This window comes from Pagrus major, chromosome 12, assembly GCF_040436345.1.
Source record: "Pagrus major chromosome 12, Pma_NU_1.0".
In the NCBI taxonomy this organism is placed as follows: domain Eukaryota; kingdom Metazoa; phylum Chordata; class Actinopteri; order Spariformes; family Sparidae; genus Pagrus; species Pagrus major.
The window spans coordinates 6178581-6198171 of record NC_133226.1 but is presented as its reverse complement, the minus strand read 5'-3'; the positions used below and the strand labels follow the sequence as shown (position 1 = coordinate 6198171).

Genomic DNA, 19591 nt, shown 5'->3' with positions numbered 1-19591 from the left:
TGCACTGTAGAAGATGCTTAAATCAATATACTAAGTGCTGTATCGTAGGCAACTGGACTTGTTTCAGTTTCTTGTTCAAGAAACTGAAACAAGTCCAGTTGCCTACAATACAGCACTTAGTATTATCATGACCTGGATGAATGAGAACCTTCATCAACTTAAATCAATATAAACAATATAAGGATTCAATGGCCAGTGTGTACAATAAAGAAACTTAACTCACTTGTTATTCTTTCTTAAAAAACAGATTCAGATGTATAGAAAAATGCTGAATATTGGACCCGACAACTGTCCAGGCCGATAAATGCTCAACCACACTACAGTACATATATGTAAAAATATATGTAGAATTTAGTTTTACTTTACTTTTGATACTTAATTTCATTCATTGCCAGAAAATGACTTTAGATAATTAAGTACATTTAATATAAGATACTCCAAAAATTTTACCTAAGTACTCTTTGCAAGGGTGATTATTACTTTTAATAATGTTGTTTAACATTACTTTTACTCCAGTGTGACTTTTGGGTACTTTTTACAGCACTGCTTTTTGTTTAGCATCCACTCGCTAAAAAGCAGTTTGTAACATTTTGGGGGGGAAGTTAGTGTAAATACATTTACAGTACTGTGTGTCAGTCTCTCAACTCCAAACTGGCCAACAAACCTTAATCAATAAGCAGCCTGAAAGTTTCTGTGCTGCAGGCAGCTGATAACAGAACTGTTGAACAAGTCTGCCCCCTGCTGGGGACACAGCTGAGTTACACCGTGAGGCACACGAGAACAACACACCAATACACTGATAACTAAAAAACAAAGCCATTACAATGGATATTTGTAGCCCTTAGTCTGTAAAGTAGTACAGGCCACCTCAGCCTTAACTATACCTCCTTGAAAAAGTGGGTACTTAAATGCGAAAGAGGGAAGCAACAACATTGTTTTGACCACCAAAGGACTGACGAGTAACTACCACTGAGCACACTGTAAATGAGACCAAAAAAGTGGAAATATCAACAAGATGTCAGACGAGAGTCAGAACAACGTTTTAAACAGGTTTTTAATAACTTTAAACGTGTTTCTGCCAACCAAACGAGCCGTTCATGAAACTAGCTGACAACTATCACAGCAGGTGCAGCAGGATGCAACAGGGATTCATGGAAACTCCCGAATAACTTCTCCCCAAGAACATGTGTAAAACGCCATACCTCGAGTATAATGACGTTATTATCTGTCAACTTGATATGTATAAATACTTGAAATGTATCTTTTGAGGTACTTACGGTGAAATATTGAGTTGCATATCTGCTCAGAGAGAGCAGCCCCCCTCCGTTAACTGGCATCACGCACTTTGAACTGTCCGGGACTGGCACTAAAGATTAAAACAAAAACTACAACTATTTAAATGTTTCTGCTCGGACGAAGGCCAAAGTTTTAAAGAAAATGAGCGTTTCAAAGAGCAAAAAGTGCAAAAGTCCCGTCAACTTTACTTTAAATGGCGTACTACTACTTACTAAAAACGTTAAGATTAGACATTCAGGGCTAAACCTTAGCGCCGACGACTCCTAGCTTGGGTCAGATTATACCAAATGAGAGCGGGGACGAGGTGGGGGTCAAATTTAAAAGCAACCGTGATAGAAAACAAAAAACCCTAAAGCATCATGTTTAAACCTCTACTGCTTTTGAATTTGAAAAACGACTTATCTAGTTATAAGTAATAACGAATCGGTGATAACATTATAGATATGTGTATTGAGGGAGCTTCTACCTGTAATACCGCTGAGATGGGTCCGTCCAAAATTCCCATTGATTTTTAGGCAGCCTGCTGTGAGGCTCCCAGACAGACTGCACAACAACACATTTTAAGCAGCACAATGCAGATTGTAATTCAGAGTAAACCATGCAATTTAAAAAGCATCTGAGCAGATAGAGGGAATCAATCTGAAGTTTTTTTTAAGGACTGTGTTAAACATAATTTCGACAGCCTACACTTAGAGCACCTGCCTCCAAATAGGCCTGCAACTTATGATTATTTTCATCGTCAGTTCATCTGTCGATTATTTTCTCAACTAACCAATTATTCATAAAATGTCAGAACATGGTGAAAAATGTTGATCAGTATTTCCCAGAGCCCACAGATAAAGTCCTCAAAAGTCTTGTTTTGTCCACAACCCAAATATATTCAGCCTACTGTCACATAGGAGAATAGAAACCAGCAAATATTCACATTAAGAAACTTGGATTTACCTTATTTATTTTTTTAATTACTCAAAGTAATAATGGATTATAAAAAATAGTTGCCGGTTAATTCAATCGTTGACAACTAATCGATTCATTTTTGCAGCTCTACTTCCAAAGGCAAAAACAACCTAAAACACCAACACCTTTGACAGGGTAAAACATATAGGTTCTTATTTGTCTTTTTTTCTTAATTCCCCACCTCTGCAGCCATTGCACAAAATACATTGGATGGGGTTGAAATCAGGACTCAGGCCAGTCACGTTCTGCCACACCAAACTGAGAAAGGCATTTCCTTTATGGACTTGTCTTTGTGCATTTTCATGTTGCAATGGGAGAGGGCATTCAACAGCATGCTGCAACCACGATGCAAGCACACTCTTGTCAAAGTGATAACAGAGCTTGAATTACTTTTCATTGGAAGGGGCCCAAACCATGAAAAACAGCCCCAAACCATACGATCACGAATGTATGTGGGCTCAAGTTTAGACATATAGAGCCATGTAGAAAATGTAAGGCTCTTACGTATGAGCAGCTGAAGCAAAGGGCTGGAACAACTAGACGACATGTCCAGCTGTCCCACAATAACCTATTGTTGTTTGTGTGTGTGTGTGTGTGTGTGTGTGTGTGTGTGTGTGTGTATGTGTGTGTGTGTGTAATACTATCCATTCAAGCCTGCCCTTATCTGGTATTTTATCAGCACGAGACAAATCACAGATGAGAACACCAGCTGACCCTGAAAATGTCAAAAATCCTCTAATACCACATACAATTTAACAGTTTCCTTTCACTATCAACCATTTCAAAAAATGGTAGAAGCTTTTCTCCTGAAAAAAAGGACACTGTTTCTACAATGTTTAACTTCAAAGCAACCAACTTGTAAGAATGTTATGACAATAACATTACAGAAAAATTAAGGTCAGTCAAGTAAAATCACCACATTTTACATCAACTGAAATATGTGAAATATGCCTTAAAATAGGCCATCCTAATGCAAAACAGCTTCACTGGCCTGAATAATTTGTGTGACCAAGTCATTAAAACAATGAAGCTTCCGGGACATGACATGTCTCTCTGGTTAATCATCATCCTGGATGCAGGAGGGGTCACCAAAGCGTAGTTGTATTCAAATAAGGAAAGAGTCTGGGAAACACTGACTCACTAAACCTCATATCTCCGAACCATCAGCATTTCAGGAGAGAAGCAGCCTTCTTTGTAGCTCTACAACTATTTTTGGATAAACTAACGTGCATGTATTTTTCAGCTTATCTGATGATGGGATTATGAAAGAGTTTCATAAGATTAAAAATCATGAAATTCTCAACAAGAGAGAAACACACAATCATCATCATCCAGTGATGTTAAAGCATTAAAAAAACGCAGCTTGATGGACCTGTGCTGGAGTGCAAACAGAGTACACATCATGAATATAGCTGCGACATGCTTACATGGGACTGGATTCAAAACTAATGTTGTGTTAAACCCTAAAACACAGTCAGGGGTCACCAGGACCACACATCCAGTGTAGAGGAAGTCGACCCCCAACCAGGCTCTATGTTCAAGGTAAACGCTAGCATTAACATTAAAGTACCATGTAAACAACGTACCATCATAATAGCCGAGAATCTGCGTGAAGAGAGGCGGCGCAGATACAAGTACTGGGCTTCTCTGGACCAGCGGAACTTGCGGCCGGACTTGAGCAGGTCAGTGCTGGTCTGTTCAGAGCCTGGCTGCTCCCTATGAACAGAGAGAAACACACACTTTTAACCATCTGTTTGTTACACACAGCATTTTTTTTTCACAACATCATTAAAAGTTTATTACACGCATACATATCACATTCAGATCTTTTAACTCATCTCGTTTAGCACTACTCAGCCTGTGAAAACAGTTATACAGTGCTTTGAGACTGTAAATTAATGTGTAAGAGAAAGCTGTGTTATAATTTTTTTGAAAGATTTAACCCCAGCCTATTCAAATGATGGCCTGTGGGCCACATCCAGCCAAAAACTGGCTCAGCATACATAAATCTGGTTAATTAAAATAACGTAAATATATAGAATTTTGTGTCTGTGTGTAGGTACTGGTAGAGGGAGTTATAGTATGTTTTTGGTTACTGCTATTGCCACTTGTTGGAGTTCTGTGTATTGATAGTTTAACCCTTGATAGCTCTTTTTGGTTGTGTTTCACCACTTTGTGTTGTGCCTGAGTCAGATATGACCTTTTTTTTTCTTATTTCAAAATTGAAAGAATTAACATTGCCATTTTTACGACATTCAATAGCATTTGTTCAAATCTGTCATTGTCATATCCTTTATAATAGTGCAATCACTGGACTAGCTCTTTAAGTGCACGTGTGTGGGCAAATCAGAGTCTCACTAAAAACTTGATATTTCACACAGATGGCCATGGCTGTCTTTCAGGACATAACAGCTCAAGCTTCGGCAAACTCTGTGACCATCTCAGCCTATGCTCTGATTGCACGCTGTTTTTCAATAATTTGTGTTTTTGACCTCACATCTATCTGCATGGAAAGTGATAGTCTGCCTTATAACACCAATTGGATTGTGTTATGAGACGTTTTCTGCTTGAAAGCCTTCAGGAAGTCAAGATAGACAAAGACTAGCCCTTTTCACACAGAGACTCTGCATTATCGCCGTAATGAAGACTTGCCTTTACGCCGCCTTTGTTTGTTCACACTGAACCAAGCAGCGCCGGCTTAAAGCTCCAGTGTGTCATTTCATGCAGCATGCTGGCGCTGCGGAACCAAAAGAGGTGTGACGCTACACATCATGACGTTGACAAACACTATTTTCACAGCAAGTTGTGGTGGTTGAATGGTTCTTGCTCATGATTTTAATGAGGGTAATGGGAGTTTGTGTCCCATGTGTGGGTAGAGGTTTTTGATTTTAACTTTTAGACTTGTGAATTTATTGTTTTCAAGTGTTGGAGCAATGAGCATCGTCAGTTTTCAGTCGCAGTTTGGTTAGCTTTAGGCAACAAAACTACTTGGTTAGGTTTAGGCAATAGTATTACCTGGTGACGTAAAGGAAAAGATCATGGTTTGGTTTTAAATAAGTCAACATTCACTTTTAAATTTCACACGGGACATGGACAGCTATGAAAAAAATAAAAGTAAATCATCTCTGTTTGAAGTTAAAAGAAGACCAATGCCAGTCGACGAGAACGCACATCAGGCACACATCACTCTGTGTGAGGCGGGACGTAAGGCCTCACCCTGGGGTGAAATCCCGAGTTTCTAGGGATTCCCAACCAACTACATTTACATCAGCATACAACTAATACAAGCTTTTCAATACACTTTAACATCACAGGTACATCTTTAAGCTTTTGAATGCATATTCCCTCACGTGCTTCCCTCTTGTACCAGGTATGCTTGTATAGTGAGATATGAAAATGAATAAGCAGAATCTCTCGAGTCCTGCTTGAGTTCAGTAATGCCATAGTAATTTTTGCAAATTTGTAGTGTGAGCTTTTCAAATCAATCTGCCCTACAACTTCACTGCCATATAACAATAACACAAAAATAATAAATCACTGTGATGCATTACACATTCTTGTAGCAGGTGTCATGAGTCATCCAGTTTACTGTCATGCTGTATGGCAGTGTTCTTCAATCCTGGTCCTTGAGGCCCCCTGCCCTGCATGTTTTAGATAGTTCCCTGCTCCAACACACCTGATTCAAACGATCAGCTCGTCATCAACCTCTGCTGAAGCCTGATAATGACCCATTCATTTGAATCATGTGCGTTGGGGCAGGGACATTTCTAAAACATGCCTGGATGTATAAATAAATGAAAAATCCTACAGCATGCATTAAAAAAAAAGGTCACTTGTACAGTCCTTTGAGTTCACATAAAGCCACAGGTAGACTCTTACTCACAGAGCTTAATGTTTACACATATTTAAATTGTAAGCATCAAGCAACAAGACTAAGTCTACAGCCTTGCTAGCAGCTGTCAAAGGCTGTAATTAGGCACAGCAGTGCTTTGAACTAAATGCTAATGTCAACAATGCTAACAAGCTTATAATGGCAATGTTAACATGTTGATGTTTAACACGTTACACACATATTCTGAGGTGAGCCTGTAAGCTTACTAAGTACTGCTGAGGCTGATGGGAATATCATGACTTTTGCAGGTATTTCATCGTAAAGCAAAATATTAGAAAAAAGTGTTTTTTGTTTTTTTTAAAGTTTAGGGATCACTAAAGATATTACAAGGGGGACATGGGAAGAGGGGGACATGGACATATGTACCAACTCTGGTGGCATCCGATATTTGAGACATTTCAAACAAAACCAGCAAAAGTCAAACTGAAGGTGGAAGAAAGATCAGGGGATTACCAAACTAACTGGGATACTCACTGTCTGGGAACCATGAACGTCTATACAGCATTTGTGTTAAACCATCCATTAGATGTTGAGATATTTCAGTCAGGACCAAAAACGAATGAGCAACCGACAAACCAGCAACAGTTACACAATACTAATTGAGAAATCATGTACTTTCACATGGATGAACTATTACAACTATCTTCTTTCTTCAACAGTAAAAACAACATCTAAAAACCTGACTCTTAAGGAAATATAAACTAAATATTTCAAAGACCGAAAGGATCAGATGATAAAAAGTATAGCTATAAATGGTAAAGAAAATGCCACATTTTACACAACTAAGCCATTTGTGTAAAGCCAAAGCAGAGCAGATTCAGCTTGACACTGCTGACTATAATACTATAATCTGCACTTCTCACTTCAACAGCAGCACCTCTGACCTGTTTGCTAACAACATGTCCAAACATGTGGCGTTCTCCATCGAGCTGCAACATCTCTTTTTTTCTCAACTTCATGGCAGCGAGTCAGAAATTAAGATTCTGGATACAATCAGAGAGTACTGTCATTCTGTATTGAGAGTGAAGAAAGCAGAGTGCCTCTGCATGACTAAACCTGCTGCTCCTTCAACATTAAGCACATACTTGTAGGTTCAGTGAAAACATGAAGAAGGGCTTGGTGTCTACATTTGAAGCAAACCAATACATGACTCACTTTTAGTCCTAGACACAAAGATTTACTCAAACAATTTAGTATTGTACTTCAATAAAGTTCACTCACAAGAGACAGATTATAACAAGAATGGTCAAAATCCAAGCTAAAGGGAGGCCGAGTCATCCTGCCTTTTAGTCTCTAGTATGAGTCAAGCTCCAAGAACTCTTGATCATACATGCTAAAACTCAATAACATCTGTCATTAGACCCTCCCCAACTGGTTAACACCTTTCAAAGTCTTCCCCCAGTTTGTATTGCAGCATTTCTGTTATAAAGCCACAAGTCTGATCTGAGATAACCTCGTGATCATATTGGCACCAGTATTTTCACCACACCCTGTTCTGACCAAATCAGTTCAATCAGCTGTAGCTACACTGAGGTATACACAATGACATTTAATTGCCTTACAGGTGAGGCAGTTCACCAAACATCTCTGACTGTAAATGCTCAATTGACTTCGAGTTGGGCAATATTTCTATAATAATGATTTGTGCCTGTCAGTGGAATCACATTATAATGATATGAGGATGTTGGGTGCATGCCATGATGCAATTTAATGGAGCATTACTATACAATGTGGTGAACATCAGTATTATTATAAAGTATGGCCAGAATTCAAAGGTAGCTACAAAAATATAGAAGACAGCATAACTGCTACATACTGCTCACTATACTCTTTGTTGTAGCTATCTTTGACTGTAGGTAGCTGCTGTTACCTAATTAGCTCAGTTAGCCGTAGAGCAAACAGCCTTACTAGCTAACTGAAGTTTGCCTGACTGTGACCTTGGATCATGGGGGCAGTCAATGCAGGCAACAGGGCTCAGCTCAACCCGACTCAGCAGCCTACCAGTGAACAAGGCTGGACCGGGACTGAACACAGCTTTTGAGACCAACAAAGGCCAGTTCGGAGACAGGGGATACAGTACAGAGTTGATTTACTATGACTCCATTGTGGGGTCAGGGGAGGCATGAAGTGGTATTAAGAGACAGGATGGGGCAGGGGATAGCTGGTTAGCATGCTAACTTCAGGAGACACCTATGCAACACAATACACAGACGTCTTTGACATAACATCACCACTGTTGCCAAATTCTGGTCAGATCTTACATATTGCCCCTTTAAAAGTTTGTGAACCCTCTAGAATGTTAATCTAAAATGTGATCAGATCTTCATTCAAGTCATAAAACTAGATAGAAAAGGACCCAATTAAACAACTTATACAAAAATATAATTATTTACTTTCATCATCATCCAACATTAAATGTCTTTGTATGTGAACCTCTGGTGAACCTCAGATACTTTAAATAGGTCATTGGAGTTGGGATGACACTCGGTCCCTAGCGGTCCCTGCACTATGAAAGAATATAAACCTGGGTCTTTTTCTTATCTTGACCACAGACAAAAAGTTGTTGTTGTGTATGGAAGGATAGCAAAGAGAAAGCTACTCTACTACTACTACTACTCCTGGGAATGATAGAAAATATTTTTTTTTCATAGGAAAATAAAGCTTTAAACTGTGAACTTCATGTACAACCACAACAAGTTTTCTGTTAACTGAAGCCCAACAAAAGATGGTCCTGCTGCAGAACAATGACCCTAAACACACAAGTCAGTCTACCAAAGAACCTATTCAAAGTCCAGACCAACAGAAATGTCGTGGAAAGACATGAAGAGAGCAGTTCACACAAGGAGGCCCACCAACATCACTGAGCTGAAGCAGTTTTGTAAGGAAGAATGGGCCAAAATCTCACCAAGCTGATGTGTGGAACTGAACAGTTACAGAAAATGTTTGGTTGATGTTATTGCTGCACTCGAGGGTTACACTGGGTTCTGAAAGCAAAGGTTCACATACTTTTTATGACAAAGATAATAATTGTTATATAATTTTGCACAATAAACATAAAAAAGTATATATTTTTTCTGTAACTGTTATCTAACTGGGTCCTCTTCATGTACTTTTAGACCTTAAAGATCTAATCAGAGTTGATAACACATTCATGCAGACATACAGGGTTCACAAACTTTGAGCAGCGCTGTAGACACATACAGAGATAAAGTGCTAGAAGAACGGCATAATAGTATTGTAATCAAGTTTAAGTAAAACAAACAGAACTTCCATGACTGCTGCTTTTGAAAAAAAAAACACTAGCATCATGTACAACTTTCACTGACTGCTACTACATGAAAACTTACATGAATATTAACATGAGATTAGACCCATCTTTTTGTTTAATGTGATCAATTTCAAAAAGTATACCCTGCGACAAAAAAAACCCAGGAATAAACACACAGTACACAGCCGGAACTTCAAAAACATGGTGTGTCCTCCACATTTGAAGCAGTCGGTCCACCATAAAAATCTTGCAAGCTTTATGTTTAAATGTGTCAGAAATGTATAACCATCCAAAATAGTCTGCACAACCAATGAAAGACGGCATTCAAATTACATTCTATTTACCTCTAGTGGTACCTAGAAATGCAGATTTTGTTTTTATTTGTGCAGGATGATCCATAATAATTGGGACATTGATGCTTTTGAACCAAATTCCATTTACCTGTATTGTATTAGAGAGACAGAACTCTCTGACACTCACAACCTGGACAAATAAAACCAAAACTATCTGCATAACCAGATACCACAACAAGTAAGGATGTTTATTTTTTGTTACAGTGAAATGTTAAAGGTCTCTTATTACATTCAGCCCAAACCCATCTGTTGCTTCCCTGATCCTTAAAGGGGCACTACGTAGTATACGGTCCCCAGGACATTGTTTGAAGGTAGAAAGGTGTCAGGGTCCCGCAAACATAAAGTAAAACAGTATGAAATTAAGCTGTCCTTTGAGGTCAGTTTGTTTATTCAGTTTATTAAGTCATGAAAATGAAGAGTTTGTTTATTTTGTTTGTTTAGGCATTAAAAAAAAAAAATCAGTCAATAAGATCTTTCTCTTCTGATTATAATTTCTTTAGAGTACCTCCAGAGGTACCCATATTTCAGAAACATTATCAGGATTGAGAAATAGATCTGTTAAAACAGCTGCAGCAGCTGTTACAACATGCAGTTCATGACTATGCACAAGCTCTCTTTTGTATTACAGGTAATGACATGCTGACACACGCAGTGATCTAACTCACCCGGGGGGTCTCCACAGTTTCCTGCCGGGTGGCAGAAGCTCCCGTTTGTTCAGAGGTACGATCCCAATGGCCGCCTGCATGATCGTGATGAACTTCTTAAACTTCATCTTCTAATTCTCCTCTAACAGCATCACACACACCACACTGCCCTAACAGCTGCTACACTTCCGTCACTCATCTTCATCAAGGCGCACGACCAGAAGCAAATCCCACATCTCTGCATTTGCTCATCTCCTTCTGCATCTGCAAGACTACAAACTTGTCCTCTCTTGCCGCCTCAGTGCATCAGTTTCTCTGTGACAACGAGCCACAGCTTCAACACCTCAAGTCCCCGTGGCGTGGCTACTACTGGTTCCTGTCCCCGACCACTGAATCTGACAGATGTCCTTTTGGCTTTCTGAGCGAGGGAGGATAAAAGGAAAACAAACGGCCACGTTCCTGCCAGGCGGTGGGCTGGCCGAGAGGGGATGACAGCACGTCACTCTTACATAATTCTGGAGCTTCTCTGGACATTACACTAATGAAAACGCAGCCTCTGCCACCACTACCACTGCTGCTGCTGCTGTGGCTGCTGCTGCTGCTGCCGCTGGGATAATTGTGGTACTAAGCCCTGACAGATCATGTATGCTCCCCGCCCCCTTCTCCTATAATCCCCCATCCAGGCTTAGTCTTCTCGCCATTTACACCGGGACAGACCCATCTACTCCAACCTCACACCCGTCCAACAGGGTTCACCCCTTACAGAGGTTTACTAATGACAAAACTACGAAACAAATTAAAGCTGCAATCAATCTGCACTTCAAGATTAAAATGTGCACATGGGCAGATTTGTGAGCACAAAACACGTTTTCAGTGCAATGTCCTAATTTTGTGCACACTTTGAAATACAGTGTGATCTCACTACTTTTTCCAGCTGCTTTAATTTATCCAGAATGAGGCATTAAAACTGACAATCAGAAGAATTAAAGGCAGACACTACTGTATATATTTTTCTAACTGTCAAAACATAAAAAAAATAAATGAAAAGACCAATCTTGGTGTAACATACCCTTTAGTAATGGCATCATGACAAAAGAAAGACCAACTAATCATTTCATGGGGTTTGATGACAAAAAGAAAAATATAGAATATTACACATGTTCAACAAATCCACACAATATTTGGTAGATCTTATAATTTCCTTCAGATTCTTGCAAACTTATCTGCAAAGAAATGGTCAAAGTGAAGGAATGGTTCACAATTTTGTCAATCACCGCAGTTATCCAAATACAAATAATCAAATACAAAAGCACCAGTCTAAAAAACAGGCCTCAATCTAAACAAAAACCTTCCTTGCAACTACAGAAGGGATGACTGTTTTCCGAGAACATATCTTAGACAGAACTGGCTGTGCAGCTTGTCTTATTAACCATTTATAAAGTCACTAAAACTAAACCATTAAATTTAATTTAATGCATAGTAACACAAAAAAGGTTGCAAATTTTTGCAGGTTTTCAGAAATCTGCAGGAAATTCAGTATTTGTGTCTCAGAAAAATTTACATAAAAACCTGCAAGATCCTAGAGGAACTACCTTGAGATATTACGGCCATTTGCAAATATTTTCTGACTAAGGCCATCCGGCCACAACCGGGCCTGACCCGGTACCTCTTGTACATACGTCATCACACCATAGCGTGCTCGCAGCACAATGGAGAAAAACACAGAGAACATGACTTTACTGACTTTTCTATGGCTTATTTTGTGTGGTTTGGTCATAGACGGCCCTCTCACATTCCTGGATTTCTTGATTATGCCAGGTGGTGTAATACATATAATTATTAATTCATGTCCATGTTGTACACCCATGCTTGTGCCTGTGCATGAGCAACCATACTGTGCCAAAACACACCTCTTCCAACCGTGCCAGGGCCAAGAAAGTGTACTGTTCTTGAGTAAGGAGTGATCACACTAGTCAAACAAACTGGACTCTGGGGGTCGAACATGCTTGGGCACAGTATGGATTCCCTAGTGTGAGAGCGCCCTAAGACAAATAATAAAGCTGACACTGCACAGATGTAAAGCCAACTGAGGCATTTGTGATTTTGGGTAATATATATAAAAATTGACTTGACTTGAGCTGATGGAGCACTCTGGAAAACAGCCTGGTGTTACAAAGAGGACAAAGTCTAAGAAGGTGACACCTGCAGGTCAAATCTGATCTCACTTGCACACTCTCAAGTTTCAGCATAGGCATTTCACTCACTGAATAGTTTTGTCATGAGTAAACTTCCATACTCCATCCCCAACTCCCTCCACTGATAAAAAGCATACTTCTTCACTCCCTCACTTGTGCAACCCCCAGTGTGTACCGCACAGATTAAATGTCTGTATCTTGTAGTCCCAGAGTCACCAGCTGACAGCAGGCGGCCATGTCCTGAGAGGTTTCAAATAAATAAATAATCTCGGCGGCCTCTTGATGAGCTGCCAGCCAATGCAAACTCCGGACAGGATTTATGTCCCAGCAGCTTGGACGTCTGGATTACGGCTCTGGATGGCCCTGCCATGAGAGCTGCTGCAGATTTCACTGAGCAGTAGAAATCCCACAGCACTCAAAGCAGGGGCTGAAAATACCAGGAGCACAGGGGGGGAGACACAAACATAACAGCCATCTATTTTTGAATAAGGTTGGGTAACAACAGCACAAAGGACAAGAAAGAGAGGGGGTTTTTAAGTTCACCCTGTGTGTCTTCTTTGTCAAAGGAGCCCGGATGAGGAGCCTCGTCTGGGATGAAAGCACAGGAGACCAAATCCACACAGCGGCATGACATTCACAGGCGGTTTTATCATAATCCAACACCTTACAGTAATCTCACAGAGAACACTCATCCAACCCAAAATGCATCCAGACAGTGTGTATAGACCGTGTGAACACAAGGGTACACTATCACACCTGTGCACATCTGGTAATTGATGAGTGAAGGCATCAGTAATCCATAACCTATTAACCTGTCATGTGTCACTGTTCATTTTTTCTTCAGTCACGCTTGTTCTGCACGTGCAGGGCTCATTGTTTTGTTTTTATTGTTGGTTAAGATAAAATGGCATCCATTATAGCAGTTGGTATGGTGAAGAAATCAAGCTTAAACAACATCTACTTTGTGAGCACAGAAAAACTACAGCTACCTACAGTAAAGAGATGTCATTTTCTGAACTTACCAGTATGCTCTACTTGTTCTAATACTTGTCTTTCCCACTTAGTCATTATATCCACATTACCAATGATCATTTATTAAAAATCTCATTGTGTTAATATTTTGTGTGCCAATAGTCATCCCTAAAGCATTTATGAAGTGGTTTTGAGATTTAAAAATATCGAGTGATGATGATTTATTGTGTATCATGATACCGCCTAAAAATATTGCAATATTATTGTAAAGGAACAGTTTTCCCAAAAATGAAAATTCAGTCATTATCTACTCAACCCCAAAACAGCTGTGAAGGTCCAGAAATGTTTTGTGGACTGTAAAACTTCACCCAACTTTCCATCAGCATGGGGTTGAGTAGATATTCACTAAATTTAACATTTTTGGGTGACAATTTCTTTAAAGCCTTATCACCTTGCCCTAGTCTATATCAACAAAATTCCCTAACACCCTATAGTATTTTTTTTGTGCTAAGCTAAGCTACCTGTCTTCTGGTTGTGCTTTACATTTATGGTACAGATGTGAGGGTGGTAGCTGGGCCATCAATTTCCTCATCTAAGTATCAAGAAGAAAAGCTATCCCTTTAAATACTGTGTCTCATAAAATGTAGAAGCCCAGGTAGGAGACCTTCTGTAGCAATATAATTCAAAATTGCACAAGAACCACCAGATAATTATCACCATCACTGTAGCTCTGTGGGACTTTTAAGCCTCTTTAAGATCATGGTTTTGGTTTAATGATACATTTTCTGTTTGCTTCATCCCCCGCGCGCTCAACAACTTAATTTGCTGCAGCAGCAGGCAGTTGTTTTTAGGGAAATACACACTCATAAATCTGCTGTACATCACCTGCCCAACACCAAACTGCAAAATTAGTGACTAGTAAAAAGAAGCATTTGGCAGTTAAAGAGCCAGAATTACTTCTCATCAGTCAATGGAGACAAATAGAGCTAAAGGGAAAATGAAACTGTACACGACTCCATGGGATGATGATGTTGCTCTGTGTCTAATGGATGTGGATGTAGGTAGCTGTATGCTAACTCATCACCATGACAACTTTTTTTCCACACAGCCAAGATGGTTCTCTACAGCCTCAAAAAGTACAGCCATCTGCTGCAGTCTGCACACTCAAGTACATCGAACCTGATGGAAATCTAATTGACAGCCACTATTATCATTCCACACTCACAGTATCTTCTTTTTAATCTGTCACTGCATGCTTTCATACACAAACACTCACATCTTCTAAATCAGTGCTATAGATTTGGTTTTGCACATATGGCTGCATGACGGTGACTTGTAGCCATTTCCTATCTGAGATTTGAACAGCATGTTAAGCTACTTGGCTTTTGTTTGGCTCTGCTGCATTTCAATAACTACACCATGAAGCATTTTAATCTTTTGAAACTTAGCACTGATCTCTAGGTTTCCCCACGCATTCCCACCAAGGCACTGGCTGACTCATCGCGAGCAATTTGTGTGAGATTTCCAGTGCAGATATATATTTTTATGTTCTTTTTTTTTGGTTTCAAAAGAAGAATTCAGGCCATTTAATAAAAAATAGCTTAAAACACTCATATGAATATTATATTGTCAATTCTCCATCTTAAAACGTCACAATTCATCAGTTGCCTTCATCACTATTTTATTGCTGTCAAATCTACTAAAACAAGTATTATAAGATACATCGAACCAGGTCAGAGCTTTTAATTTTTAAAAAGGAAAAGAGAGATTCATTCTTTAGACTAATTCCTTTGTTGCTGCGTGTTTTCAGTGTTCAACGACCTCTGAGAATGCCTTCTATGTTTCTGTTCTGTTTCCACGGGGTGAGCAAATGTAGCTGGAGTTGTTTGGTCGTCTTAATGCTTTTACATAAGCGGTTTGTTTCTCTGCCCCTTGTCACTTGCCCCACGTGTTGGAGTAGTGCTGCATTACTAAGGCCCAAGGCCATTATGCAACGTCCATATGCAATGCATGTGCGAGCCAGATGGTGAGACACATGCCACTCACAAATCTGTGATGAGTGTAGAGACAGAGAGAGAGGGAGAGGGAGAGGGAAAGAGACTGACGGACAGAAAAAAGAGAATCAAGAGTGAGCACGTGCCCTCCACAACAGGTATAATCTGGATCATCGGGAGCAAGAGGTGACCTGGAAAGGCAAACTAGAAACTAGACAAATATGACATAATACAGTTTTGCATGAAGCAAAAGGCTGTTCTCACACACATTTTTTTTTTAAAGACATGGTGAGTAGGAACATTCTAAGCTGAGGATGAGGGAGCAGCTCAGTTTAGATACTGAATTCAGGTCTGCCCCTCCCTGCTGAGTCCCACCACAACCAGGGCTGCATCTGAACCTACCACTGAGGACACAGAGGAAAGGACATGTTGTTACTATTGTCTCTGGGAATCTGGGTTTAAATGACCTGAAGCAGAGTTTACGTTCAGGAATTACACTTTGTGTTTTTTTTAAGGCTGATTCTGATTATTTGTTAAAGTCAGTATCAGCCGACAACATGGCAGGACAAAGTGCTTTACATTGCCTGCATCCGCATTCGCATGCCAATGACAGCTGAGCTGCCATTCTATAAGCTGGGCTGGCCGCTGGGGGCAATTTGAGGGTCTTGTTCATGGGCACTTAGAAACTAGTGGTGGCAGGTCAATACAGGGCACTAGGGCAAATGATTGACATTTTTGCTTTGTTTGACTCATGTGAATGATCGATTATCATAAAGTTGGCGATACATTTTCTTTTGAGTAACTAATTGATTTATTAACTTTTCGTTGCAGCTTCATACCCAATAAACTGGCAACTGAATCTAAAGTAGGCTATGGTATACAAAATATTAGAAATACTCTGTATTAGGGATGGGACGGTAAAAGACTTTATTGCAGATCGCATTGAAAAACACCCACAAAAAGTTTAATGTGTTGAATTTTCATAATTGGGATATTCGTTGACCGAGATAATCATGACAATCATCACATGAATGACTTGAAAAAGCCGTCTAGCTCACTGACATACAGTCCTATAATGCTTTTTTTGGTCTTTTTTAATATTCCCTTAGCCTGTCACCATGGCTGAAGGCAGCATGGCTTGTGCATTTTATCTCGCAGTTATATTTGGTGGTAAATACTACTTTTTTCAAACTAAAGAATGACAGGGATAAATAAATGGTTATGGTTGTTTTAGTGCCATTTTTGTTTTTATTTAAAAAAGATTTTTAAAGATTTTTTTGATAATTATTGGGATAATGTCTTGACTCTTGATTAAATTGGACAGGATTATCATAACAGGAAATGTTCATATTGTCCCATGGGCTGGATTAAATGGAAGGTTACACTGACAGAATGTATTTTTTTGGCATATTTTGATATAAACAAACAAAATCCATTAACAGCCACATGATCATTAGTATTGTGCTCATTAATATAGTTAGGTATATGGTTTTATCTTTTTAAAAATTCATATTCATATTCAATTAGCTGGTCACGGTTGTATGGAAAAAGTACTAACATTTTTTAAATGAATAAATTAATGTATAAATTCTGAAATAATGTTTTAGATCTGAGATTCTTCTCAATTTCTAGGTTTTTAAAATACACATTAAAAATGGTTTAATGTAGGAAGTTAATTTCCCTTCTGCAGGTGTGCACCTTGATCCTGCTGGCCTGTGCCGAGACCATACCAGTAAAACTTCACACGAAAATCCAACAGGACCACAAACTTCTTCCAAACTGACCATGAAGTTTACTCAAAACAACAGTTTCAACATTATAACCTTCCTACATGAAGGTAGTAGCCAGTGTAGCTGTTGTTTCAGCCAGCATGTAAGATAGAGTACATAATGAACTGGCAACTTGGTGTGTACAGTCTAAATAACCAGTAACTACTACTGTTAGATACATGTAGTGTGGTAAGTAGCTACAATATTACCATATGGAATACTGGAGGGAAAGTCAAGTCGGTAAAAGTGCAGCATTTGAACTCACTGAAGTACTTTAAACATTTGTCCAACATACTGCCTGCTAACCTCTACATACACACACCATACGCACTAAATACACAATAGCTTGCTAACAATAGTACAATGCTAGCCCAGCCCCACTGTGAGCCTCTCATGTATTTACACTGGGGTTAGTAACGTTATGCATGAACTCAAACAGCAACACTGAGGCCTGAACACACTTCAGGTCACCTGTCAGATAAAGCGAAAATAACACGCTGTTGTCTTTAACAAAGTAGGTTAAACCCAAACTGGCAGGTGAAAGCGTATGACCTGTAGACATCAGTACAGTGACCTAATATGGCAGTGAGTGAAACCGAGCAGGCTGAAAACATGTCGACGTTCAGGGCGAACAATACACCGTGTAGCCTACTCACCTGGTGAAACTCCGTCTGAAACCTCTTCCTGTGTGACCACGGCAGATTAATCCGAGGAGCAGGAGTGGATATGAACGATGCAGAGGACGTTAAAAGGCTCCAACAGGACCAAGTTTTGCTGAGTATTTTGATTCCGTCGGCTCCTAAAAAAAAACGACTTCCTGCTTCTCGCAGGTATGTGGGCGTGGCTTAACGGCTGCAGGTGTGTGTGCAGCGCTGCCGCGATACTGTAGTTTCGCATGTGACTCCCTGTGGGTGCGGCAGGTGGTGACATTCCCCTGAGTCACCCATCCTGTAGGTCAAATGTGACACAATGATTCAGTTTCTATGGACAAATGATAACGGAAATCATGAGCTGATCAGCACAAGGTCAATAAAGGTGAGTCAGTGTTTAGTTTGAGCAAATTAATCCCACACTAACGGGAAATGATATGAACTCCAGTCGTTAACAACTACTGGACAAACATCTTGTGAAGCCAGCCTCATTACATTTTGAATTAAACAACAAAAGATACAGTCAAAATCGAATAAAACATGTGAGATGTGTTTCACAGACGGAGGACCAAAGGTGTCATGTAAACGGTTATAAAGCATTTTTTATTAATCTATATATAATTGGATAAATACAGTAACAAAACTAAAATATTTTACAAGTTAAAATAATTTATCAATAAATTGATTAAATCAATAATTATTTCATTATCTGCAGTAATTTATTTTTAAATGGGCAATGAAAAAGGTTTATACAGTATTGTATGTTGCATATGTCCTTATTAATGTCCAGTGTGTAGGATTTAGTGACATCTAGCTCAGCCAAATACAGCAGCCTGGTCAGTGGCCCTGTGCTGTATTCACCCTTCTGTTGTCACTTGTTGAAGTGCCCATCAAGTGCAGTACTATAAAGAGTAAGAAAAGTCTGACTCCGGGGGTGATTGGGGTGTTTGGATGGGTCATATGCTATACTTTCCTTCCAGGGACCAGCCTTCATGTCTAGAGTGTGACTAAGAGTTTTTAAGTTATGTACGGTAATTTAGGTAAATGCATAACTTAAATTACATTTGTGATGTACTTCTGTCGCTAATGTTATGCAACGTGACTTATGCCATTTACGTAAATTGCTGTATTTATAGTTATTTATAGTTGTAGTTATATTCCTTTTCTGCCCCTAAATCCTACACACCTGACCTTTAACACAGTTCAGATTAAAAAGGGGTTCATAAAAATTACATACAAGTTTGAAAAAAATACCAATGATAAATGTGATGAGCCACAAATGCATATACATGAATCAACCAATGCAAAATGTATTTCACATGTGGCATTACAGATGAAACAATCTTTTACGTCTGATTTTTTACATTTCACACATGGACTATAATCACATGTGCTGATATCATCAGAGTTTATCACGTGTGAAACGTCCATGAACTCTTTATCTGACTTTTTCACAAATGGTGTCCTCCTGGCAGCCTTTTCTCAAGCTTTCAACTACATGTCACAGTCTTCCTCTCAGATGGAGTTTGCACAGTTGTCAAGGAGCTAGCAGGATAACAGTGTTTTACATGTGGTACACTCACACCTGCTTTTTCGTAAAA

General features: G+C 39.4%; 1 protein-coding gene across 2 annotated transcripts in view; it reads right to left on the bottom strand.

The window, feature by feature from the left end:
* tjp2a (tight junction protein 2a (zona occludens 2)) overlaps positions 1-18078 on the bottom strand; it is a 40709-nt gene extending 22631 nt beyond the window's left edge. Inside the window, exons 1-2 of one of the 2 annotated variants that reach the window (XM_073477427.1) lie at positions 17997-18078; positions 3840-3969 (exon numbers count right to left, since the gene is read on the bottom strand). In XM_073477427.1, the coding sequence (XP_073333528.1) occupies positions 3840-3845 (6 nt within the window). In that variant the 5' untranslated portion in view covers positions 3846-3969; positions 17997-18078. Of the gene's footprint in view, positions 1-1277; positions 1547-3839; positions 3970-17996 lie in introns of those variants that run through there. The other variant, XM_073477426.1, reaches the window with a different exon arrangement.
* Between the last annotated feature and the right edge of the window lie 1513 nt (positions 18079-19591).